The sequence below is a fragment of the Notechis scutatus genome, chromosome 1 (assembly GCF_049901735.1).
Source record: "Notechis scutatus isolate UNSWTSFEM ecotype Mainland chromosome 1, rNotScu1.2, whole genome shotgun sequence".
NCBI lineage: Eukaryota > Metazoa > Chordata > Lepidosauria > Squamata > Elapidae > Notechis > Notechis scutatus.
Genome location: NC_142009.1, coordinates 137040690 through 137068412, shown reverse-complemented (window position 1 = coordinate 137068412; position 27723 = coordinate 137040690). Strand labels below are relative to the sequence as shown.

Below are 27723 nucleotides of genomic sequence, written 5' to 3'. Positions count from 1 at the left end.
ACGTTGCTGTCACATGATGTATTGCGACGGTTTTCCCTTCGCAGAGCTGGAAAACAAGATATCCGGCCTGCGGGCCGCCACTTTGACACCCCTGTTCTAATACATCTAGGGAAAAGAAAATATAAAACACAAATATGATTATGAGCAGCTCACTTTTATTGGATCAATACTAGTAGCTAAAACCCTAATTCATCAGGGTTTGTAAGGTTGGCGAACATGCAAGATTGACATAAAGTCAGTACAGCCATAGCATCTTCTTCATACAGGCCGAATATCGAAGTTTCACCTGAGGCCCAATTCAAAATGTTCTAAACAGCTGATTAGGAAGGTAACCAAGATGCAAGAAAGACGTCTGAGCTTCCTTTTCAAGGGTAGCCAATTCTTGCACTGTGGGTGCCAAAATATCCACGTGGCCTTTGTATGTTCCACCTGCAAAGATCCAAAGTTTGTTATTCTTTTTCTCTATGTAGCTACAATCATTCAGAATATTGATTATTCTTCTATATATAATCTAATATTTGCCCCTTCAAACATTACTAGTCAAAGATGAAGTGAGCCTCTTGTGGCCTGCATGTGGATCCCGGTCTACTGTTCAGCCTTGCCCAAAATAATATTCTCAAATTCGGCAGCAAATAATTGAATTATGCCAGCATAATTGTCCATTTTAAAGATGTAGTTTAAAAAAAAGTGTATTAAGCCTCTGATAAGTTTGCTAAAGAAACTGCCTTAATAATCCAACTACTGTACTCAAAAAGGATGCCAAATTTGGGGCCTTGCCAGATAGCACTACTATACCTGTGTGATTTGGGGTGTTTGAAAACAAGCAAGCAGGTGAGAACATATAAGTTGTATTTCTTTTTCTAGATTTTAAAAAATGTGTCTTTACAGCTATCTTACATTTATGTACAGTAATCTTTTGAAATAGCAAATATCCATGCTATATCAAATACTTAAAAATTTGAAATTCTGAAATAAATACCATTCTGAGTATGCAATCATTTGGACTGTAATTATACTGTATCCAGAATTAACAGATAATATTCTTTTAAAATATCAGTATAATAAGTAAATCTCCCTCTGTGTTTACAAAATAGAGCCCCCCCCCCTTTTTTTTTTTTAGTTTGTGGAAAGAATTCCAGTTTGTGGAAAGAATTCCAGTCCTAGGGAGAAAAAGTTTAATTACAAGTATTTTAAATACAAAATACTTCATATAAGGAATTACATACTAGATAGTATAATAGATATTATAATATCTAGATATAATTAACATTAGCCTAACAGTCAAAATTATAACATTTTATGGAATACTTACATACCTATTTTTCTATTGTTTCCATATTAATTTATTATTTTAAAAAATTAAGCAAAATAGATGCTTATATTAAGATATAATTCTTAGATAGAAAATGCACACTGAATACCAAGTTAGAGAGAAAATAGCTGAGGAATGGGTTATTAAAAATATAAGATCTTTTTGATAATTACATTTCTACACATTAAGTGGGGAGTTAAAAATAAGCAATAGGCAGAAATTTCATTTTTCAAGCATCTTCTATTTTAACATCTTTATCAAATCTAGATTGTATTTGCAAATATGAAAACCAGTTCATTTTTACACTTTGTTCTTCCAACACTTGCATAGATTTAAGTTCACCCTTTTCATTCGATATCTCACCATATCTGTTTGTTCCTTTTTATATATTATTGGATAAGAAAAAGCTTCAATGGTATTTTTATAATATAATATAATATAATATAATAATGGAATTTTTAAGTAGTATTGTCTTTTTATCTTCTCCCAGTTCAAAAGCAATGCCTCTCGAATGTAATGTCTTCTAAAATACCCCTGTGTTTTAGTTCCCTTGTAGCAAAGGAAAGCATGCCATCCCAACAGCAAGTTATGGCCTTCTAAGGTCAATAGTCTACTGTTCCTTAGTATTATCCATTTACCCACATCAAATTTGTCGCCTGGTAATACAACTCCCACTTGGGCAAGGCAAACCCTCCTCTTATTCTTGCATCCTGTAACAATTTTAGTTTTATTCTTCCTTTTTTACCCTGCCAGAAGTATTTCAGCACAATTCTATTTAAGTCTTCAAAGTATTCTTTCCCTAGCCGGATTGGAATTGTCTAGAATAGATATAATATTCTAGGCAATACGTTCATCTTAATTGTAGATATTCTCCCAATCAATGATAATTGTAAATTTTCCCATTTTGTCAAATCTGTCGTAATCTGCTGTTCGAGTTTAAGATAATTATCCTCCTTCAATGTGCTACATCTTGGTGTAATGTACATCCCTAAATACTTGTTTGTGACCTGTATTTCTAAAATTTCTTCCAACTCTTTCTTTCGTCTTGCTAAAATACTTTTGTTAATATCTTTGTTTTGTCTTTATTTATTTTCAAACCTGCTACATATTCTTCTATTTTTTCTATTAATTTAGGTGCTGTTTCCAATGGATCCTCTAATATCCTCTAACTAGGTCATCTGCAAAGGCTTGCAATTTATACTCTTCCTTTTTGATTTTCATTCCTTTCATTTCTTTTTCTTCTCTAATATTCCTATTTAGCACTTCCAATGTTAACACAAACAGCAGAGGCGACAGTGGACAACCTTGCCTTGTCCCTTTTCTTATATCTATAGATTCTGTTAGTTCTCCATTTACCATAACCTTTGCAGTTTGTTTATGGTATATTGTTTCAATGGCTTGGATAATTTTTTTGCCAAAGCCCATATGTATCAACTGAAATAAAATGAATCGCCAACTCACATTATCAAAGGTTCTTTGTGCGTCTAAAAACATCAAGGGCATTTGCTTTTCAGGATGCACCTCATAGTATTCCAGAGTATCCAAGATAATTCTCACATTATCTTTGATTTGTCTCTTTGGCAGGAATCCATTTTGATCAATATGAATAAAATTATTTAAATATCTTTTAAATCTTTCTGCCAAAATTGAAGCAAAAATTTTATAGTCTGAATTTAATAGGTTTGTAATTTTTAACTTGCTGCAGGTCTGTATCCTCTTTCGGTATAAGTGTAATATATGCTTCTGTCCATGTTTTGGGTTTGTTTTTGTTTTTTTGCATAACTTCGTTCATGACTTCTAACAGAAGAAGATTCAATATTTCCTGAAAAGTCTTGTAAAATCCCACTGGTAAGCCATCTGGACCTGGTGCTTTTCCAACATTCTGTTTTTTTAAGGCTTCTGTTAATTCCATCATCGTTATATTCCCTTCTAGCATTGTTTCAGTGTCTTTAGGTATCTGAGGTAGATTCGCTTTCTGTAAATATTGCTTAACTTTTTCTTCTTGGATATTCTCTTGAAAATACAATTTCCCATAGTAATCTTGTATAATTTTTTTCTTCTCCTCGTTTCCATTGCAAACATATCCTTCACTTATTAATTGGCTAATCCTTCTTGATTCTCTTTCCTTTCTCAGTTTATAGGCTAGCCATCTGCCTGGTTTATTTGCATCTTCCAAGTAATTCTTTTTAGCATTTTTAATTTTTTGTGCTAATTCCTCTTTTTCCATTAGCCCCATTGTATGTTTAATTATATCCATTTTATTTTTAATGTCTTTTTTTTTGCGGGGACTCCTGTAGGTCTTTTTCCAATCTTTTATAATCATCTTCCAATGTTTTGAAAGTTTTTTTCTGTTTTATATTTCTTTTCCTTGTATAGTCTATTATCAAACCTCTTGTGTAGGCCTTCATCGTGTCCCAGAGGTTCTGTAAAGATGTATCTTCTTTTCTATTTCTTTTAAAAAGCAAGTTCTTTCTCTATTGTCTGTTTAAAGTCTTTTTCTTTTAATATCGTGTTAGAGTCCATCTAGATCTCCTCTTATATCCTTTCCAAATAGCTGTCACTGGAATATGGTCCGCCCAGGTGCTTGTTTGTATTTCAATCCCTCATACATTAGCCAGTAATTCTGCTGACATCCATATCATATCTATTCCAGACCATGATGTAGCCTGTTTCAGTAAAAAGTGTACTGCTTACTTTCCACATTTCTCTCTCTCCATGCATCTTTTAAGTTAAGTTCTTCTGTTATTTGAAAGAAAGATTTTGGTAGTATCTTTCTAGCTTTCTTTGTTGATTTCTACGTTTTATAGTCCAACTGATCATTAATTATTCCATTAAAATCTCCCATCATATAAATATTAACATAGTCCAATTCAATTATTTTCATATGTAATTTCCTGTAAATTTCTTCTTGGTTATCATTTGGAGCATAAATTGCAATTAAAAGTGTTTTAACATTATTGTCCATTATTTCCACCACCAAAATCCTTCCATTGTCCTCTATATAAATTAGTTCTGTCAAAATTGTATCTTTAATATATAATACCACACCCCTTTTTTTAGACTGCGCCAGCAACGTAAATAATTTCCCTAATTTATATTCATGTTGTTTTTTAATATGTACTTCTTGTAGGCAAATTATATCAAATTTAAATTTCTCTAATTTGTGAAATATCTTCCTTCTTTTAGTAGCCAAATTAAGTCCATTTATGTTAATCGTAATCAATTTTCTTTCATCCATGTTAGGCTTTTAGAGGTGGTTTTATTGCTCTAGTAAGTCTTAATTCTCGTTGCTCTCTGGGTACACCACCTACTGCACGTTCTTCTTCAATTACTGCTATACACTCCTCTTGGAATTCGATTAATGACTCTTCCTTTCTTGCTTCTTCCTCCTTTCCTCTAAGATATTCAAAGTAGAATAACTCAGCTTTTTCAACTGTGTCAATTCTGTGCCTTTGTTCCTGCCAGGTGAACAAGAGGGCTTCTGGCATCAACCCTCTGTAGTTCACTCCTCTTTTAAGTAACTCTTTAGTCAAAAATAAGTATTCTTTTCTCATCTCTCTGACTCTTCTTAGTACCTGTTTCAGCACCACAATTTCTTTGTCTTTATACTTTAATGTTTTCTCTCTTGCCACCTGCAGTATCTGTGTCTTGATAATCTTTTTAGTAAATCTGATGTGAACTTCTCTTGGTAATCTGTTTCTCACTGCATATCTTGTATAGACCCGGAACACTTCATCCATCCCATCCATCATCTTCTCTTTGGTTATCTCTAATGCTTCTGCCAGTATTTCTGTCATTATTTCAGCAACATTTTCACCTTTTCCTTCTTCTACATTTTGAAATCTTAAGAAAAATTCTTATCTATCAAATTCCCAGTTTAGGTCCGTCGGGACCGTCCAGCAGTGGAGATATCGACGGCGATCTTGGAGAATCAAGATCGCACATCGTACCGCCACGACGCCAGCTCCGCCCTCCCCATTTTTTCAAGCATCTTGAAGTATTTTACCTGGAGGAATTTCTTTACATAAAAAGGAGCCAACAAAAGAACCCTAAACTGGTTTTGAAATAAAAAGAGAAAGGAATCCTAATTCATATTTTTTAACAATTTCAGGGGAACTGAAATTGGAGAACAACACTGCAATTCCTGAAAAATATTTTGCCATGTTGAGTCATTTAGATAAGATATAATTATCAGATATAGTAAAATTATAATTCACCAGAAAATGCAATTCTCTATTCCAAAATGTAGATTTATCCACTTACCACCAGCTGCTCTTCTTTTCCCATAACTGACCTTGCCATCAAAATCATCTACTGGAACCTTAATATCTGGCTCAACCTGAGTAATAGTGCAGTTCAGATGCTCTTCTATTTCACCTAAAAGCTGAATGCCATAAAAGAAATCCAGGCTGTAACATGATCTCCAACTCTCCATGACAGACAATGCAATGGATGGTTTATATATCTCACAAGCATCAGCTCACCAAACAAATCATGATACTGTTTAGCACACTAAATTGATCTCAGGAATTACTGAGATCAATGAATGAATAAATTGAAATATGTCAGTAATGTCTCAGGAGCAAACAGTATGATAAAGAAAGCAGATCTTATGGCTAGGCTGTATATATGGTGTATTCATGCACAGTACTGTAATTTATTTAAGGCAAACACAATATTCTGAAACAAATTAAAAACTTTGCAATCAATGAGATTTAGAAGGTTAGTGTACTCCTGATCTTCTAGGAGTCACTAGGAATAAGAAATCATACTTAAGCACAAACTAATTGTCTTGTGTTCTATTCATAGAGTGAATGCTAGCAGAATTTAAACACTGAATTTGCAAAATAATACATTTTTATCTGAAATTGAATTAAATTATACCAATCATCATTTTGTTTTGTAATACTTGTTACAATCTCAAAAACCCAAAATCTATTTTAGCATTACAGGCAATTAATGATAAAAGAGATGGAAATCAATATTAATATTTCTAAGGAAGATTTTTCTGCTTAGAAATCATTTTCTATAGAAATGTGGAGACTATTTGTCTCTCCAAAAACCTTCTAATCTGATCCCCCAAATTCCTTAACCCTCCTCAATCATTTTAAGGACATTCAGACAAAATGTCACCTAGTTAGCCTGTAGTAATAAGAAGGTTCTTGTATACGACGAGCAATCTTTTTATTATTTTTTCATTAAAATATCAAAGATTACAAATAACATGTCGTAAAACATTAAATAATATTAGATATTAAGTTAAATGATATTAGATATGAAGTGCACTGTAGAAAAGACTGTGCTCTTTAAAGAAAAAGCCTAACCTGTAATGAGTAACATAAATTACAACTTCAGTATCACATCTCTACCAACTTACCTTTGGGAATTCTACTGTCCACCTGAAGTCCTAGTTTCCAAGAAATTGCAAAAGGGTCTAGCTATGAAAATGTAACTAGCCTTATGCCAGAATACTGATTTTAATTAGAACCTTCCAGTGGATCAGTGATTGGGGCTTGAATATTTTATATCCGCTTTGAAAATCTGCATCTAAAAGGACCAGGCCTGTTCTTGAAATGCAAAGTTACATAGGAAAGATTTTACTGGAACCAGTAAAAAGGTTACCTGCATCTCATTGTACCAAATAGTGCAACCACCTTCATCCTTCAGTCTAGTATTGTAGCAGCTCTTCCCACGACTGGGGCATGAATGATACCAAACCTAGAAGAGAAGCCTGAAGGTTACAAGAAGAAAAAACCCGAAACACTGGAATATAGTTAAAAGATTTAAGGAGGAAAATTAAAATGACCAGCATGGCATTTTTGAAATAAAGAAAGCTAATTGTCATAATATTGAATTTAGTCTTATTTATATTTTTATAAATATAAATACACACACACTTTGAGAGTGGGCATCAGAATTTCATTTTTTTAGTGTGTGCCAGTGTATTCACAGAAAAATGTGAGAAGAAGGGTTACCTTATCTTAAATACCCAGCAAATGAATCTTATTCCGTTGTATATCTTCATGTTTTAAGGAAGCAGAACTTACTTTTTCCTTCTCTGCTGCCACCAGGGAAATTGCCAGGCCCATGCTAAAGAAAAGCAAAACAAACAAAATGGGAGCCTTCATTTCATCATCTCAAAAGTGATGCAAGATGAAGGGCAAATAAAAGTTTCCGACATACCGTTCAGCTCGTCCCACTCTGCCAATCCGATGAACGTAATTCTGTTTTTCATCCGGAAGTGTGACATTGATAACTGTTAAAAAGGAAAGGGTGTTTATAGGTTTATTATCTCTATTAGTGGTTAATAATTTCCCCCAAAATGGTCATATTATTTGAACTCTTCAAAGTGTTATTTCTGGGGGAAAAGACAAGTAATTGGTTTCACCTTGACCCAGCTCCCCAAATACGACAAACTCTCTGAAGTTAACTCAAAGATTTCTTTATTAGGAGAGCCAGCAGCCCTGGTAAAAAGTTTCTCTCTCCCTGCAGGCTAATAAGTCTGTCTGGCAAGGAGATGAATAGTTGTTTGCCTTATCTATTCATCTCCGCCCCCTGTCTTTTATCCCCAGAGCTAGGGTGGGGCTTCGCTAGCAGCTGTGGCTCTTCCTTCCCAAGGACCCGCACATAGATTTTCACTGCTCTCCTCTCCTCTCCCTTCTGCACAACCATGTTAGGCACTGGACCCAGATGTTCCTCCTCTTCCTCATCAGCCACCTCCAGACCTCGGGGCTGTTGACTCTCCATCTGAGGGCTGACGCCCAGCCTCCACCTCTCTCTCTCTCTCTCTCTCTTCTCAGCTCCATTCCCTCTTCCCCCTCGGAGCTCTCAGTTTGCCTCCTCCTCATTTGATTTGACTGCTGGAGGGGTCGGCAGCCGACAGGCCACAACAAGGCAATGGAAAATATTAACCATAAAGTTTTATACGTATATTAATGAAGTATTACAGTAAAGGATTAAAAGAATGCATTTATTATTTAAATGCGTGGGTTAATAAAATCATAGTTAAAAGCAAAATAAAACAAAAAATATCTTACATAGACTCAAGCATTTCAACATCTTATCCTATTTTAATATCGTTATGATCAAGTTCATGTCATTCAATTATATCAATTTTTTCCCTTTAGTATAATAATGAATTTCTTTTTTAATCTTGTAGTTATCTCCTATGCCAGAATCTTCCTTTTCTCCACTCTGCACACAAAAAATATCTGTGTCTAAACCCCAATCGCATCTGCCCACATTCTTAGTCTCAACTGCAGACTTGTTAGCCTCACATTAATTGAATTTGGAAGTCACACTGAACACAACCTTGTATCAATTTACAATTTGCACTAAATTCAATGTTGCATTATTTGACCCCCCCCCCCCACACACACACTACCTAAGTCACAACCTAAGTGCATAATATGCACTTAGCATGAGCAGCTGCCAGGGCTAATAGGGACCTCGAGAAAATTCACTGAACTAAACGCCCAATTGATATTTTATCTATCCCACCCTGGTATGATATGTGCAGCTTACTTGATTCCCCAGCAGCAGCATTTCTACTGCCAACTCAACAACTTCATGCCTTCAGCTAAGAGTAGACTTTCTTGATGGTGGTGATAAAGTATTGACAATTCTTACCATAAGGCACACCAGTGATATCAATTCCTCTGGCTGCCACATCTGTGCAGATCAAAAATCTGACATCTGCTTTCTAAACAGAAAAGGTGAGTAAACTTAGGTGTCTTCTGATTTCATTTTTATATAATCATTATAATTTAAATACAAGATATCAATTATAATTCATAAAGCTATAAAGCTGAATCCAGAGATACCTTACCATAAAATGCCTTTGACCTAATTGCCAATGGCAAAGATTATTTTACTAATTCCTCCTACTCCTAACATGCTTCACTTTCCCAAACTTCTTAGGAGTCCCACAATCTAAATGCTGCTGTTGACAAAATTATCTCCTCATTCTTCTGCAGTGGCTATCCCTGAGCAACTGGCTATCAGAATAACAGAGTGCTATAGTACTGAAGGCCCTGGATACAAACTCAGATCAGCTGCAGAATTTTTTATTTGATTTTTATCCCTTCTTTATTATTTTGATAAATAACTCAGGACGATGAACTTGTCCAATACTCCTTTCCCTACAACAACCAACTGTGAGGCGGGTTGGGTTGAGAGACAGTGACTGGTCCAAAATCAACCAGCGGGCTTTCATGGCTAAGGTGGGACAAGAACTCCACTCTCCTGATGTCTAGACCAGCACCTCAAACCTGTTTTGTTAGATACTCTTTTGTTTTATAGGCTTGTACAGAATTCAGTAGAATTTAGTTTCCTGTGGAGATAGTTAAGTTATATGCAGTCCCTTCTCTTAATATATTGCATTAGCTATGAAGAGTGGTGGTTTCGGTCCAGATGAGTCTATGGGCCTAATCTGGAGCTTGGTTATTTTATGCAAAAGAAAAAGATATTGGACTGGATGCAGATGTGTATTTTATTTTAGGAATGATGCAAGAATGAGTGGAGTAAGAATGGCAAGAAGCTTATCCCTTCTCCATTGTAACACCTCCCCTCTCCATTGTTGTTCTGGACTCTCCAGAAGAATGTGGGTTCACATATTGTACTTCTGAGCTTGCATGAGGAATGGTGAATTAATGGAAAGGGCTATCCCTGCCTCTTCATCCATTGTTGGATTCCTGGTCACTCTCTGAGTAGGCTTAGAAAGTAAGCGCCTCACCATTTGTGGAGGACTGTCTGGAGACATCTCCCTGACTCTTGAACAGACAAGGAGAATTGGATATGATATTTTAAGTTGGGCAATTATTAACGATTCACTGATTAAACTGAAATAAATGCCCATTTATCAGCTCTCAGTAGGGAGACCAATGACTTATTATTACATTAAAACCATAATTACCTTAAAACGCTCCAAATTCTGCTTTCTCTCATGAGGCTTTCTGTCTCCATGAAGGCACACACACGAGAATTGATGTCCCTTCCTATCTGGACCTTAAAAACAATCAGAAAATATTAGGAACGCTATATATTATATTACTATATTCTCACAATCAATGTGCATACATGTGTTTGCACGTGTCTGTGTATCTCTCTCTGTGTATAATACATTAAAAGTCCCTGCAGATGTGCATCCGGTGCACATCAGGGGATGACATAGTTCTCTTTACTCTTAGGCTTCCTTGCTCAACTGCATTTAAAGAGAGAGAATGTGTCAAAGCCCATCAACACATTTTTGCAGTTAAAATAACTGAATTTAAAGTTTTTCACACTGGGAAACGTAGGAGCAATGTTTGAAATGAGAAAGAGGAGACCAAAATGTAAGTAACTGATATATGAGAAATGTGTGTATGTGAGATGCACGCATGCACATGCACAATTACTTTGAATATGTCCACTGTCTACTTTCACCGCAGCCCACAAGGTTGCATGCCCATGTCACTGCCCTTGAAGACATTGTTCTAATCCTTTATATTTGCTTTACTGTCAGAGAAGCTAAACAGGAGATTGTTTCACTTGTGGGATAGACAACGGGACTAAAAAAAAAAATGAAACAGGATCCTTGAATTGCTGACAAGAAATATTTTTTTGTAGCGGAAATGCCTATGTGATGCCAATTCCACCCTTTAAAGTAGTGAAAAAAGAACAATTCGTTTTGGAAGAAGGAAAGTATCTTTTGTGAAAAGTTACCCTTTGGGGAAAAGAACATGGAAAAAATAAATTCATAAAAGAAAGGAGCGAAGCATTAATGGGCACAGAAATACTACCTCCTCCTTGCTGTATAAAGTATTGTTCCATATTGTCACAATCTATCTTAGTTCTGCAAAATACTATTGCTTGGTCCATCTTGTGTTCCTTGATGGCACGAATAGCATATTCTCCTTTTAAAATCTTAATTGCTTCTGACCACATTTCTGTAAAAAAAAAAAGTACTATATTATTCCTACATGATACCTCAAATACATTACACACAGAAAACCCAGCAATTTATTCTAAAATTACATTAATAAAATATTATAGTAATTGTTTGGGAATAATACTGGTAGGGTTTGTTTTTTTTAAACCTCTTCTGATCAAGGAAAAAAAAAGGGTCTGAATTTTAAAGCAAAACATAATAAATTGGTTCAGACAGACTTTGCATCATTATATTTATGATGAATATATAGCAGCTTGATCAATGCAATCATTACCTGCAGAATTTGTACCAGGTCTTGTATTATCTTTTGCGTGCACCTCATCCGTCTGCAAAGTTAAATTATGATAATTAAAACTGTGACTAAAAGGTATGTCATAGCAAGTTGATCTACAAGATGTCTTAAATCACAATGCTGCCTTAAAATATAACAAATATTTTATTGGGCAGAGTTCTGGGGAAAATGCAGCATACAAGTGTGTGTGTGTGTGTGTGTGTGTGTACACACACACACGTATATGTATATTTACCCTAAGACTTCCAGTCTAATGAATAATTCCCTCCAACCAAAAAGTGTTAAAGCCTTTTTTTTTTTTAAACTTACTTCCACTAATTTCTTTGGATAAATATGCGAACCCATACCTCTTAACAGTGCAACAGAACGATTATTTCTCTCATCCAATTATTTATTTAAATACACATTCAAATAACATTATTTTGCTCCGGTCTCAGTTCATCCCTGCAATCATCTAAGTGGAGATAAACTTCTGCTCAATTTTCATGAATTAGATCAAGTCAGCCTGTAGGACACTGTCCCTATTTTTATGCATTACCATGTACAGACTGCCCTGCTTTAACTTTTTAGCCAACTATGATAAGTTAGACCAGTCTTTAAAATTCCTGCCCTATTTGAGATTTGAAAGCAAGTGTCCCCCTAACTTTACAACATTCCCCTTTGACTTACGTGATGTCTGTTTGTCTTTAATTTTCAGCAAACTGAAAACCAAACACTTCGGTTTACACTTACTCTAATGTGATTTTTACCAAGCCTCTCCCAGACTTTGTCAGTTTTGGGGTTCACAGGAACAACAACATGGTGCACGGTATCTGGGACAGAATCCTCGCCTTTCAAATCCACCCAAGTGGGGAAGTGCATAATCTTCTCAGATAACTTCTTTACATCAAATGAATGCAGAGTTGCAGAGCACACAATGACCTTAAAACACAAACAGTTTCAGGTTAAGCCTGAAGTTTTAAAATGAGGATGTCTGTACAGAGTGCACATTGTTATACTTCATATCAGTTTTTGAGCTTTTTGTAACTGGCAATGATGAATGAAAGCATAGCCACATCAGTATTAAAATTTGAGATGTGGTACAATTTGCTGAAAATCCCTAAGCCTCTTGGACAGTTATTTATGAGAAATTAAGATGGGAAGATGGCGCTGTTTTGCTAACAGGAAGAGGGATGGGGGAGATTTGAACCTCTAATTAAATTTCTTCTTGGATTTTTTTTTCTGCTGAAAGCATAAAATCCCACAAAGGCATGGCTCAGAGGGAACTGTGAATTTGCCAGATTCAACCCTCATTTATTTTCCTTCAAAAATTCCCAGGGCCAGGGCCTTTGTTCACATCTATGAAGGAGAAGAAAAATGGTAGAACTGCCCTCTGCCCTTTTGTTTTGGGAAACTGACAGGGTTCTGAAAATAACAGAAATATCTCTCCCATCAGCCTTTCCTTCCTCCTCCTATTAGGATTGGTCTCTTTAATTGTAACTGTATTGCCCTAGAGCCCTGAGCCGTATCTTTTGTTCTGCCAAAATGCCAATAAAGGAATGGTTAAGTGGAAAACTATGCTTATTGAATGGGTACAATTTGTCACACATATAGTTTGAAGTCTTGTGTGATGTTAAGATGTACACACATAATACAAAAACAAACAAACAGCCAGCCTCTTTATTTGGTTAGCATGGCCAGTTCTCCCTGGTGTCGTTTTTCACGCCACTTTATGATGCAACTATCCCAGCCAACAGATACAGAATAAAGTGTGTCTGCCTATGATTTGCTAAAGCTCCCCTGTCTAAAATTTATTTCCCCCTAAATAGAGACAGATAACAGATCAACATTTGCTAGATTATAGTATTAACAAATTTTGGAAAGTGTTGACGGATAAATAGCAACCAAACTTCATACCTGCAGCCTTTTCCCATCAGAAGTTATCTGGGGAATCTGAGAATGAATGCGGTTGATGAAATCTGAATAACCTTGACTAAGGAGGCCATCCTGTGTGGGGAATAGAGATGTTAACAGTCTCATTAGATTGCCTAGATTCTGAAGTTAAGATGTGTGGCTATTAGTCAGATGATTCCATCAAATCCGGTTAACAAATTAGGACATGCTGTAAAAAAACCAGACAGATGAAAATGAGGACAGATGGCAGCCACACTGAATAGTTATACTTTGTCTTGTTTATCTCACATTTGTGTCACGTCAGTGGGCCTGGAGACCACAAAGGGAAATGGAGCCGATCAAGAGGTTAATTTGATTGGGTTGCTGCTGTCATGGGGGAGGAGTGTCAGATGGGGTTTTTAAAATGGATTTTTCTGTTGTGGTTTTTTTAATGTTGTAAGACTCCTGGAGTCCCCTATGTGTGACTTGAGCAGCCATATAAATTTGTTTAATAAATAAATTAAAAATGAATTTGGGAAGTACACAAAAAGCTAGCAATAAGAGAACAGAGTTTGGTCTAGTGGTTAAGGCACCAGGCTTCTGGCCAGGAGATTGTGAGTTTTAGTCTCATCTTAGGCACGAAAGTTGGCTGGGTGAACATGGACCAGTCACCCTGTCTCATCCCAACCCACTTCACAGGGTTGTTATTGTGGGGAACATAGAAACAAGAAAGTGTATGGGGTGATATTTCAAGCTGCAATGCAACCACTCTTCTGAGCCACCTTTCTGAAAAGACATTTGCCGATCATTTCCAACTGCAAAACTTAGCCAGGATTGAGTGGCTCTTGCATGTCTCTTTTAGCTTCAGATAAAAGCAAATTGGCCATGCAATGCATGCCTTTGTCAATAGGTCACGCATGCTAGAATCAAGGGAATTATCACCAAAGCACTAATATGTGTGTTTGGTTTAATAGATCGCTTTAAAAAGTGCTTGATACTCACAGCCTCATCAAGAACTAGGAACCTAACTTGTGATAAAGCCAATTTTCCAGTCGAAACAAGATCGTCCAGTCTTCCTGGAGTTCCAACAACTATGTCCACCTGTAAAATTAAAAATGTATTTGACAAAATAAAATGGAAGCAGCAACACCATTTTTATGCCTTTCTTTAAAAAATCTCTCTTTAAAAACTTTTAAAGAGATGCTTAAAACAGGGTAAGGAAAAGCAATACTCAAAGAGCATTAACTGTACACACTGCTTTATAATCCTTTTTCTTTTTGATCTCGATTTGCATCCATACACATGTAAATTATTGAAGGGGAACAAGAATTCTACTTCAGTATTTAAATTGTTATCAATTCATATTGTAGGCTTCACCCATTCCAGTGTTACTGGGGTGGGGGGAGGGATTGTATTTGCCTTTTTTTGGTTACAGTCATCTTTATAATTTAAAAAGAAAAAAACTTTTTAATATGACTTGAACAACTAAATAGACCTGTATACTTAAAAAAAATTACACAAGATGAACAAAGTCTCACTTACCCCTTGCTCCAAAACAGAGAGCTGCTCTCTTGCAGCAACACCACCAATAATCAGGAGTTCCCTAGGAGAAATAGAGCAGCAGACCATATATTATGCTATGAAGTCATTTTCTCCAAAACAAAAAGAAAAATGTAATGAATTTACATGGCAGAATATAACTCTCCATTCATTCTCACCTCTCAATTCACTCATTTGACTTTACCTTAATTTAGGATTTTCAACATATTTTTTGAATTGTTTCACATTGTTCAGTGTTTGCTCTGCTAACTCTCTGGATGGCTCCACGATCAAAGCTTTGGGAGCGTTTGGTAAATTCTTGGACTGTGCTACTTGTGCACTTCCTGAAATGGGACAGGACAGAAATGTTGGTTTTGAGATGATAGCCAAAAATAATTTTAAATATATTTACTTATAACATTGGAAGGTCTAAAAGATAGTACTCTGGATTCACATAAAGTAGCATGAAAAAAATAGTTTCATAGAAATAAATGAAATTAAATTAAATTACTCATCGGCTATCTGAGTTCATTTGATTTCAATGGGTCTGTTATAACTATGCCTTATTTTATCTAAGAACCTTTCGTGTTAACTCCGTTATATAAAATGCCTTTCACACTGATTTATTTATTAAGAACGTTTATCTGGCTGTCCAACTCACTCACAGTAACTCCAGGTGGCTTACAGAAATAGCTAATTCTTAAATTTGATGAGGCCTCTAACATACCTGTGTGCTGGGACTTCACAACATTACCCTCAGGAGCTTTATCAATAGCAGTGAAACCATCTTTGGGTGGAAACTTAAAGTCCTCTTCACCAAAGTTGAATTTTAATTCAGCATTCTGAGAAAAAAAATATGTGAAGATTTCCAAAATGGGGAAGACTAAATACTCAAAACATTTTCATCGATTGCTGCCGGTGCTGTAAAATCTGCCTCCAGAAACCATTTTCAGATATTTTTCTAAACTGCCATTTCCCATACAACTTGATATCTGACTTGCTCCAACATTAAATCCTCTGTTTTTATCTTAATTAGCATAATCTGCAACCAGAGGGCATTTGCAAGACTGATTTTTTAAGTGAATTGTAAATACAGGATGACATCTTGTCATTTGAAAAGAACACAACTTCTAAAAAAATGTTATTACTAATGTCTTAAATAATTTTTGAGATTTACCCTCCAAACTACTTTATTAGTATTCCTTTAGGGATAAAGCTGATTAACCATTTTTAATGCTATTACTTATGTCTCTCTAATTATTTTTAAGATCTACTCTTCAAACAACTCTATTAGTGTTTCCTTACAATAAAGATGATTAACTATTTTCTTGGTTATGCTGTAACTAGGCACAGAAATAAAAATTATAACACTTGCTTATCCTCCACTATCCCTATAAGACTCAGCAGTTTTAATGTGTTTTTAAATCTGATCAGCATAGCTCTTAACCCTTGTGAAGGAAAAAAAGATTACCTTTAGGACACAAGATGGAAAGAGTGCCTGGCTTTTTAGGTGCTGTGGAATTTCAAATGCAAGTCCAAGATCTTTTCCTGGAAGAAAACAACTCTGTGGAAATATTTATCTCAACAATACAATTAATTAATTGCTTAGTGGGAAAAAACCTAGACCACTTACCGTTTTTTGAAAATGAGATTTGACCTTTATCGGCATCTATATAACAACCTATTGTGTCATGCATGGTGAATTCCTGCAAAAACAAAAGGAAGTTGTTATATCCTTGAAACTTGTCATGTGAAGGCAAAAGATGAAAATCAAAGGTGACCTGACAGGAGGTCAAGGAACAATTTTACAGACAAAATCACTTCTATCTGCTCAGAACGAGATGCTAGATGGAAGAAACATACAAGATGATAGATGTCTGCCCTTTGAGGTAGTCCAGATAAGAAAGAAAAAAATCTGAATGCTAACACTACTTTTATTGTAAGGTTACCATAACAGAATCTGTTGAAAGGACTTCTCTCCTTCCTTGTCCACCATCCAGAGAATCAGGGAGGGTCTTTTCTGAGAAGCTTTCTCTGTTCCCATCCATTCTGTGGACTGAGATCTCTCTTATCTGACACCTGGCCTGGTTACAATTCTCCTTTCTTCTGTCTCTTAGGATGTTCTCATCGGCTATTATAACAAGTAACATCTTCTAAATCCAACCCTGACATTACTTTTATTTATAAACCTCAAAGAATCCTAAGTTTATGCTCACTTCAAATATTTTCTTTGGCCATAATATAATGACTCTCTCCTAACAAAATGCTGAAGCTCAGATTACCATAAATTTTAAAAATGTGATTCTGACAAAAAATGCAAGCATAAACTTCTGGGGAACACAGTATTAAACCTAAACTTTTCCTGATGCCAAAGAAATATTTAATTTGGTGATTTTTTAAAAAAATAATCATTTAAGCAAATCCTATTTCGACACCCCTTCCTTTATGAGACCTCTGCATCTGAATTATAAACTGAACTTACTTCCTCAGAATCAGTCTCCATTCTCTATATTTTGCTTAAAAATGGGAAAATAAACATACCTCCCCATAACTATCAAACTGTTTATTATGAGATTTCTTTCCGGTTCCACCATAGCCAAAGCCAAATTTATCAGTACCTAAAGAATAGTTAAGAAATTACAATTAAAAACCATATACTTTTTCATTAAGATATGAAAGAAGAGGGTAGAAATTTTGGTACTTTTTTCCCCTTCACTTTCTGCCTTTGTACACGCCCAAAAAAGGAACTGGAGGATTCAGGAAGAATGTGATAATTTATGCTGGGCTATTCAATAAAAATGCAAATTTTCTCCATTATATACTCTCGCTTGGACCTCCATTCTGTAAAAAGATCAAGATCTTCCACTGCGTATAGGAACAAATTATGTATTTTAGTTTCTTAAACTTGTGAGAAAAGAATGCCATATATTTTCATTCAGTAGAATGCTCATTAACTCTGCGCTGAAAACAAACATGGAATTTGTAAATATATTGCCTCTGTACAAAAATTGTCCTCCTTCTCCACTGACATTCTGTACTCCTTCACATGGATGGATATTGACACATGGAAAAGAATATATATATTTTGGTGATATCATGATCAGTCCAATCATAGACTATTAACCATTTGGAGAGGCATGAAGACAGAACATAAACCATTGTTCTAATACAATTAGCCGTTGTTAAGGCCAAAGTCTTGCCATGAAGTTCTGGCACAAACAAAATGCTTAGTAGAGTGATTCAACTTCAGCGAAATTTTTATCTCAGTGGTTGATGAAGCGTCAGTGGCGCAGTGGTTACAGTGCAGGCTATTTCTGCTGACTGCCGGCTCCCTGCAATTTGGCAGTTCAAATCTCACCAGGCTCAAGGTTGACTCAGCCTTCCTTCCTTCTGAGGTGGGTAAAATGAGGACCCAAATTATTGGGGGCAAGATGCTGACTTTGTAAACCGCTTAGAGAGGGCTGTAAAGCAGTATATAAGTCTAAGTGCTATTGCTATTATAAACAAACTACTAAAAACAGTTGCATATCAGATTTGCTGAAAACAGTATACACCCCCCCATGCCTAGTTTTTCAAGCTAGAACACTCTAACAATCTTTAGTACCATATTTACCAGACTATAAGCCACTACTTTTTTCCCACGCTTTGAACCCTGCGGCTTGTACAACAATGCAGCTTATCTATAGATTTTTCTTCGCTAACTGCCATCAGGGGGGGCAAAAAGTGACAGACGCAAGAGATCAGTGCAAAGAAGACGCTACCGGTAGTTTTTGGCGCACTCGACGCAAGCAGCACGACACCGCACGAACGCAAAATATTTTTCACACCCTTATCATGGAAAGTACATGAAGAAAAGCATATGATGCAGCTTTTAAGTTGAAAGCAATCGATCTGTCTATCCAGGAAGTAAAAAGAGCTGCTGCACGTAAGCTTGGCGTTAATGAATCAATGGTGAGATGTTGGAGACGTCTGGCCATATGCGAAGAGCATTCTTCTCTTTCTGTGTAGATATCTCATTTCACAATGTATATATCTGAGGCTTATAGTCTGGTGCGGCTAATATATGTAAAAATATTTTTTTCTTTTAAAATTTAGTGGGTGCGGCTTATATTCCGATGTGCTCTATAGTCTGGAAAATACGGTATTATGAACTTTCTTTAAAATGTGTGGCTTAACAATCCAGTCATCATTAAGGGTCAATCCTGATTGTAATGAAACTACTCACCCAAATCTAATGAAGCTTGAGAAGAGGACCATCCAACTCTGCACAAACCCTGGTCACGACAGGATACTTCATAATAATATTTTCCTAAAATGATTAAGAATACACACGATTGACTTTGTCTTCAGTATACTATGATCAAATCAACTGATACATTTAACCTGAATACAAACTATGGTAGTACCGGTAGACTTCAAAATGGTGAGGTCATTCTCAGAGTTATACTGACGTAAGAGACCATATTGGTCATGGAATGAATTGCTATTTTGTCTAAACCTTTAATCATTGTCTCAAAAGTAGAGAAAACTCTGAATATTTTGACTCAAGTATTTCTAATTTTTCACACATAAGCATAACCCTTGTTGTTTAGTACCTTTATTTACACCTTTAGTTGATCGACATCCATGCCATTCTTTTATTTCCCTGCTTTGGCAGCACAGACCATCAGCTCCAATAGCTAAAAAAAGCAAAAGGAGTTAAAAATACAAAGAACTCTTGCAGTTATTTTTGCAATGGCCTCATATTCAAGCAACACAATATGTAGGGCACACTGTTTTGTAAAATATTATTTTTTAATAATTTACAATAGGCAAATGGGATATATCTATGGAATAACAGCTCTTATAAAGAGTTATCACTTTCCCATGATTTTTGAGCAGCACAGTGGAAATTGTGAATTAAGCCAGTATTTCTCATGGTTCTGGATAAAAAAAAAATCTCAATAGTCTCAGACATTATGGCCAGAGATGAGGTGATATGTAGCTCCAATGGTTTTGCAAATCAGGCTGGGCAAAGTTGTATAAAACTATTATAGCTTCCCCAATTTCAATTCCCATTAAAATAATACTCAATTTTATCCAGTGGTATTAACAGGAAAAACAAACAAACACCTGCTGGCTATATTTATACTGTTTTCTTCATCTATGAGACTCAGCTTCCTGTACGATCTTCCATCCAAGCCCAGGATTTCCCATACATATATAGTTACCAAGTTACTGTAAGATCTATACAAAGATTTATAGAAGGCTTACCAAATGCATTTCCTCTGTCATAGGGATTCATTTGCCATTTGTTCAGCACTCATGAGAAAAAAAGCAGAAAAAAGACATACTTTTCATCTGTAGAGTGGTAAGGTCCACAATTCAAAAGTAGAAAATTACACCATGATACTCTAGATCAGTGGTTCTAAACTTTTTTTTCACCATGGACCCTCTTAAAATATCTTTTGTGGCCACAGACTATGGCCATGGACTTCCAAGACTTAACCCAAGATTTAAATCATAAAATTTCTTCAAGCCTTTGCGGAACCCGTGACAGCACTGCAGTCCCCCTAGGGATCCACGGACCACAGGTTGAGAACCACGGCTCTAGACAACTAAAAAGTTTGATATACAGATATACTGTATAAAGAAACCCATGTCTAATTTAGACATAATTTTTTGAAGAAATATTCCCAAAATTTGTGACTGTATGTGTTAGGTTCTTACATTTGCATAACTTTAATAATTTTATTTTTAATATGTTTTGTAACTTTTGTAACTATTTTGTACCATTACATATACTTATATACTGAGATACAATAGTATAATAATTTTATATCAGAAATCAGATGAAATACACTGAAATATATTTGTATTTTAAATGCTTTAAAAAAAAAAAAGCTGCAAAAAGTGACATTTTTAGCAGTAACCAACGTTTCTAAAAGCTATTTCTATATTCTAGTTTTTAGGACATTTTATATTCGTGTACTATGAGATTGTATAAAAAAATAATACACTATGGCAGAAAATTGGAAAACTATAAAAACCCTGTCTATGCTGAATTTTAAGAAAAGGTAAAACTGTTAAAAAAAAAAAAGCTTTAATGTTGACAACCACCATCCTTCCGCTTGTAGTCCCACCATCTAATGTTGTACGTGATCCAACACTTTTTTTTTTTGTTATAAACCTTTCCCCCTTTGTTTCTGCTGCATTACATCCTGACAGGAGAGGCATGTTACCAGTCACATCCATTACGGAATGTCAAATGGAGGAATGCAGGACAGTCTTTACTGTCAGTGCATCTATCTTTTGGCACATCATTTTCCCAAGAGATCAGACTGATCATGACCTTCTTGCCCTTTTGCAAAGCCTCAAAAAAGTAGCTGCATTTCTGGGCCTGGAGATTGGACTGCCAGAACTCAGGAGATAGTTATATTCACTGTAATTGTATTCAATGAATACATTGTTTTGTATTCTTTCACCTAGGTTGCCAGTTATTTTCTTTGCTGGTTGTGTCTTTAACTATTGCACAGACTCACCATGGTGAGATGGGCGACCATATAAATTGACTAAATATGTACAGAATAACTATGAAGTAACTAACATTTCTAAAAGCTATCAGACAGGTAAAAATAAAATCCTAAATCTTTAAGTCAGTTATTCAGTTTATTGACATCACAAAATTATTCCACAATACTGTAAGTCAAGTATGACACAAACTGAGTATATAACAGCTGCTTTTTATTAGATAATAGTTGAATTATTCTTATGCATGTTATTTACAGGCATGATATTCCCCTCTGAAAAAAACGGGCCGCCAAAAGAGACCCCCACCGCGCCTAAGAAATCGCTTGCCCACGCCCTTTTCCTGCCGGCCAGCGGGCTCCGTCGCACCGCCCGGCTCCGCTCAGGTATCCTGGGTTGGGTTAAGCGTCAGAGTTGCATTACCAGCGCGTTGCCCAGTCCCGTTGCCGGGAAGGGAAAGGCAAACCAGGAGCCGCTGCTGCCGCTAGCAAAGCAGCGCCGCCGCTGCTCTTCCTTGCCTTTCCTTCCTGAGGCAATCACCCGGGACTGAGCCACAGAGCCGCGCCATGCGAGTAGCAACTCCTGACTCAGGGCCTCCGAGGGAAGGGAAGGAGGATAGCTAGCGTGGGGGAAAGGGGGGGCATTCCAAAATCGGAATTCGATTTTAATCGGAAGAATATCATGTCTGTATTTATGGACAGAGATCTGTAATTATAAAGAAGCTATATATAGAAATTTCAATTCACATTAGGTTTCAGAGAGACAGAATGTATACATTTTAGCAAACCCTGGAGAAAAAGCTTACCTCCTCCACCAGTTTTAATCGTAGTTTTACCCTTTTTTCCTTCCTGTTGGTCTTTTAGTGTTTCATAAACAATTTGAATAACTGGGATGCTGAATGCCTGAAATACAACGTTATCTATTTCACTAATAATGTTATTCAAAGCCTAAGTTACAAAGTAAATTTGGCTAAAGAGAAATAAGACCAGAGTTTCTTTTTAAAATTAACAACTCCGCAATGTTGATACATTTATATATCTTATTAAGCCATACTTATGGAGAGAATATTTACTGACAAAATATCTGTGATTAAGTCTCTTAGAGTCACCCAGATCATAACATGGGTATATTTTACCTTTAGGCTTAATTAATTTACAGTATATGCTATTGGATAAACATGCTATCACTTATTAATACTTTATATTTCCACAGAATTGTATACATTATCAGTATATCATTGCATATTACTTTGCAAAATACTAATTCTACTTACGCCAGTTTTTCCACTCCCAGTTTCTGCAGCCTGTGTAGAAAATATAATAAAACATGATGATATGAATTATTTGTGGTAATGCAAGATTAAATAGTTTTGTGTTAACAGTATAAAAATTGTAAAATCCCAGAACACTGATATCTTAGCTGTTGATAACTATTTTATACTATCATTTGTAATAATTTCAAAGCAAAAATATTGAAAACTAAATTAGCTATGTATTCTCTTTTAAAAAGTCATTTAGGAAACATATATTGTAGAGTCTAGCTATGCTTAGATGAATGAGGCAACAAAGATGTAGAATTACTGAAATTTTAAAAAGAATATTAACTTACACAATTTCATTTGAACCTGTATATTCAATTCATCCTGTTCATCTCTAAATTGTGATTTTCCAATACATATGTAAGCAACATTACCACAGTATACTAAAAGGCTATATAAAATTTGAACTAACAGTGGAAATACAGTCTGACACAAAGCAGAATGAATAAATTACTAGATCATACAACATTATTCCATAAGACAGATTAGTGTAATATATACCATGAGTACATCGCCTCCTCCTAAAATCAATGGAATGGACTCCGCTTGGATATCTGTAGGCAGACTAATGTAAAACCATAATGAGTCTCTCACATTTTGTTGAAAAACCAAAAACAAAATGTCTTCAGGATATATTTTCAGATTATTTTGTTTGTATACACCCCATTGCATTTAGAACAACTATTTGCAAATACAGCAGTAACAATAAATTCATTTTCTAGCCAATGCATGTTTATTTATTTTACTTTTTATTTATTAAATTAGTTTGCCACCCATCTCGCCCTAATTGTGTGCCTGACAACTAAAGCCTTTAGTGTGAAACTGAGTAAAGTTTGGTCTTCAGGCAGCAAGGGAAAGCAGGCTAAGGGTTCTAATCACTAATTAATTATTAGTCCCAGAGTTGAGCTTGTTAATATGCAATTAACACTTTTTACAGAACTGCCCTGCTTCAGAGAAAAGCAGGAAGACATAGCTTATTTAAGCAATCTCTCTGCCCTGCGAAAAGAGGAAAAAAGGTCATGTACAAGACACTGTACAAGTTTATCTGAATGAAACAACAGAAGCCAGTGATCCCTTTGGATAAAATTTACTATACTGTAAAGTCTAAATTGTTTACAAGCTTAGTTTTTTTTTGATTCCTGGGTTTTGAGAACAGCCAAGTTTTTCTCCTAAATAAATGGTTAAATCATTGCATTAAGTACCTTTCACTGAGCTGAAGCAAGATTTCTAGAATCCTCAGTATCAGTGAACATTCTTTCCATCCCACTAGGAAAATTGGGGATAAAAGGAAACAATCATACTTACAGCCAGTCCATTTCTTCTACAGCTTGAGCGATTTCTGGCATAACACCCATTTCTGCAACCAAAGAAGCAATGGGATTAACAAACTGTGTTACTACATTTGGAGGAAGAAAAACAACTTTGCAAACAAGATGTTACAAATTTTAATGTTGCAGTAAAATGTATGCTAGAATGCTATATGAAGCACTAACATCTACATGAACCAATGGCCTCAAGGTTCATAGCTTCTGAAGCTTCATACAATCAATCATTTAATACTTTGTTATATTTCTGACCACTGACAATCAACCTTCTCAAAGAATCACCTAATTGCTTTTAAATAGTAAATAGCCAGGTTATTTATACATATGGTTAGATGTTTTCTTTTCTTTTTTAGTTTTGGGATTCTACAAAGCAATAACTCAGGCTATGATATTTAATTCCAGTACAATCAATATATAGTTTTTAGGTTGTAGAAACACTTTCATCCCAAAGACATAATGAATTAAAACCAAAGATTTAATTCTTTAAGTAAAATGAAAACAAAATTTGGGATCTGATTTGGTGCTCCTTTATTAAGTAAATAACTATCAGTTTCCTTTGGGCAAAATCTCCTGAATAAAATCTTCCAAAATCTTGGTGTTATAGTGAAGAAAGCCCTCTCCTACATATCCACCAACCTCATCTCTGATGGTGGAGCATAAAGCAATCAATTTTCAATGACATATTTAAGTTGGCAAGGCTGTGGGAGAAAAGACAAACCACCTTTATAAATTTGATACTTAACCTTTTTGTTCTGGCAAGTATAAAACTAGTCTTAGAATTAGCATAATTCAAGCTGACAATGAGATTAGAGTAAAATAAAGTAAATTTCTAATCTAGCCATAGATTGATATTTGAGCACATTATTAAAAACAGTGTTACTATGTTCATGTAAACAAGGCATTTATTTTTGAACCTTGCAAGATTTTCTTGTACCAAATGCATTACATGCAGCAGCATATGCATTCCAAAGAATCTGACTATATGCACTACAAACCTTCCTCAAAAATGCAAATCCATTCAGCGATGATTCAATTATCCCAGAATCAAAATAGGATACAAATCAACACTGCTGTCTTGCCTGAACTAAGTTAGCTTGTTCTCATTCAGAAAATCAGGTTCTCTTATTCTACTGCATACAAAAATTATGAAATTATATTTCCACTTTCACAGATAGAACAGAATACACTTTGAAAAGACAAAGCCCATCCCTATACCAAACATAAAAGGGTCTAAATGTAAGATTGATTTGAATATATATCCTAATTTTAACAAGGAGAAAGCCCTTTCCCAATGCTCAGAAACACTCTTTCTGGGTGAGGACGGGTGCTTGCCATTATAACCCCAACATGGTACTATAAAACATAATGTAGGCATAGTTCCAGAGCATTCCTAGATTCTCCGGTGTCAATTACATTATATTAAGTGAGTCTTGCAGTCTACAAACATCCAAAGGATTTGGAAAGTGAATTCTCTAATAGACTGACTGGAGGAGTTCGATGGCTGATCAGCTGAGCCATACAGCAGCCTTTAAAAAGGAATGGGCTCCCCCTTTGAGAGCCTCTTCCTAAAGATTTAGTCCTCAAGTTACGATCACAATTGAGCCCATTTTTTATGTTGCTAAGTGAAATATGTGTGAAGTTTTATCCCATTTTACGGCTTTTCTTGCCACAGTTAAGTGAGTCATTGCCTTTGTTAAATTAGTGACACGGTTGTTAAGTGAATCTGGATTCCTCATTGATTCCCCTTTGCTTGTCGGAAGGTCACAAAAGGGGATCGCTTGACCCCGGGACACAGCAACCGTCATCAATAGGAACCAGTTGCCAACCATCAGAATGTTGATCGTGTGACCAAGGGGATGCTGCAATGGTTGTAAATGTGAAAAATGGTCATAAATTGCTTTTTTCAGTGCCGTTGTACTTTGGAACGGTCACTAAATGAATTGTTGTAAATTGAGGACTACCTGTACTGGCACAGCAGGAGCATCTCACCAGGCTCAAGGTTAACTCCATCCTTCCAAGGTGGGTAAAATGAGGAACCAGAACTGTTGGGGGGCAATAGGCTGACTCTGTTAAATCGCTTCGAGAGGACTGGAAAGCACTGCGAAGCAGTATATAAGTCTAAGTATATTGGCCGAAACTCGGCTTTACGTAAAATCCCGACACAAACCCTCTTCGCCAAAAGGGCACACTTACAATACCCAGAATCATAGTTTAACGCCGTTGCGCTTTCCTCCGCCTCCATCTTAGGCGGCTTGGCAGGAGCCACGTACCTGAAAACGCCGCCATGCTTCCACTCTCCCAGACAACCGGGCGGACAATCCGTCAAGCCTCCTGCGCCTCCTCCTCCTTCTTACAGCGCCTGCGCATTTGAAAGTCCTCTTCCTTAATTCGCCGGTCGGTACAGCAGCCGTTCACTTAAGGTTCCGGCGATTACAGTAGGCTCGGTCGATCGTCAGATGTGCTTGCAGAATTCATTATTAAACCCCAGTGTTTAGTGGTCGTCAGATCAGCGCTGCAGCAATCCGGACAACGCCAAACTTTGTTGCAATCAGTTGCTAATTCGAATTTCTCTAGCTCTAGTTTTGTAGATAGATGGGAAGAATTAATGTAGCTTTTCCAACCCGAATGCTCTCCAGTTTTGGTTTGGAATTCCTATAATACAGAGACGGAATTATTTGGCAGTTGCCATGCAAAACAGGCCTGGAAGACTGAACCGACACATTTAATGACCCATCTTGTAATATTAAGAATATTACACACTGATTCTGTGTGTATACCTCTGTCAGCTGAAGCAAGGCTATTCCTTTTTAATTCGTTTTTCAAATATTAAAATTGCGAACTAAAAATACAAAATTTTAGAAAGAAAAAGAAAAAAAATCAGTCTTATATTTTATACTTATGAACTGGTTTACTAATGAACTCATAACATGAGCAATATAAGATAGCATAAAATATCACAAAATCTCTGCTATAGTATCACATATTGCTGCATTCTTTGATTTGTAGAAAATACTGCTTTTTGTATCCTAGTATATTCTAAAGTGAACAAAATACGTAACATGGATTTAGAATTGCTTATTATACTTCATATGCTTGCCTTGAGTGTGGATTCAGTAGGACTTGTTTAATTCAGTGGAATTTATTTCATGCTGGAGGGAACATTTATAGAGTTTCACTGTTAAAAGTGCAATCACAATTATCATATACAACACCTAAAGGTTAATTGCTAAATTACAGATTAACATTCTGTGCAGCAGAAAGCCACAAAAAAGCAAGGCACATTTTAATGTACCGGTATGTTGCATGAATACAGAATGATTAATTATGTAATATTCAGAAATTAGACTACAAAAACAATGGAAACTTCTTGAAAATTATATATAAAATTAAAATCCTTTAAAAAAAAAAAGAGGTATATTTTTATAATGCATTTTCTTTCCAGGTAGTTATAAATCATTTGTAAATGTTTGAAGTACATACAATGCTTTTTTTCAGTTACAAAATTAACTTGATTTGCAATATAAATTTTGCATCAAATAACCTTTCGTTTCTTTAACACAGATTATGACTTAAGCTCTATATCTATTCAGTAGTAATGCCCACTGCTATCACCACAGTAGATGTCTGTGC

General features: G+C 35.7%; 1 protein-coding gene across 1 annotated transcript; it reads right to left on the bottom strand.

Annotated features, from left to right (window-relative positions):
- Positions 1-138: 138 nt before the first annotated feature.
- Positions 139-26745, bottom strand: DDX1 (DEAD-box helicase 1). The gene is made up of 26 exons (XM_026674295.2): positions 26364-26745; positions 24074-24125; positions 23270-23333; positions 22724-22753; positions 22256-22352; positions 20197-20244; positions 19539-19622; positions 19169-19252; positions 17485-17561; positions 16577-16649; positions 16415-16491; positions 15671-15785; positions 15149-15287; positions 14947-15007; positions 14407-14505; positions 13429-13518; positions 12265-12453; positions 11515-11566; positions 11092-11238; positions 10227-10318; positions 8942-9014; positions 7496-7568; positions 7360-7402; positions 6935-7030; positions 5576-5696; positions 139-429 (listed from the first exon to the last, which is right to left on the bottom strand). The coding sequence occupies exons 1-26, from the start codon at positions 26377-26379 to the stop codon at positions 299-301; spliced, it is 2223 nt and encodes a 740-aa protein (XP_026530080.1). The 5' UTR covers positions 26380-26745; the 3' UTR covers positions 139-298.
- Between the last annotated feature and the right edge of the window lie 978 nt (positions 26746-27723).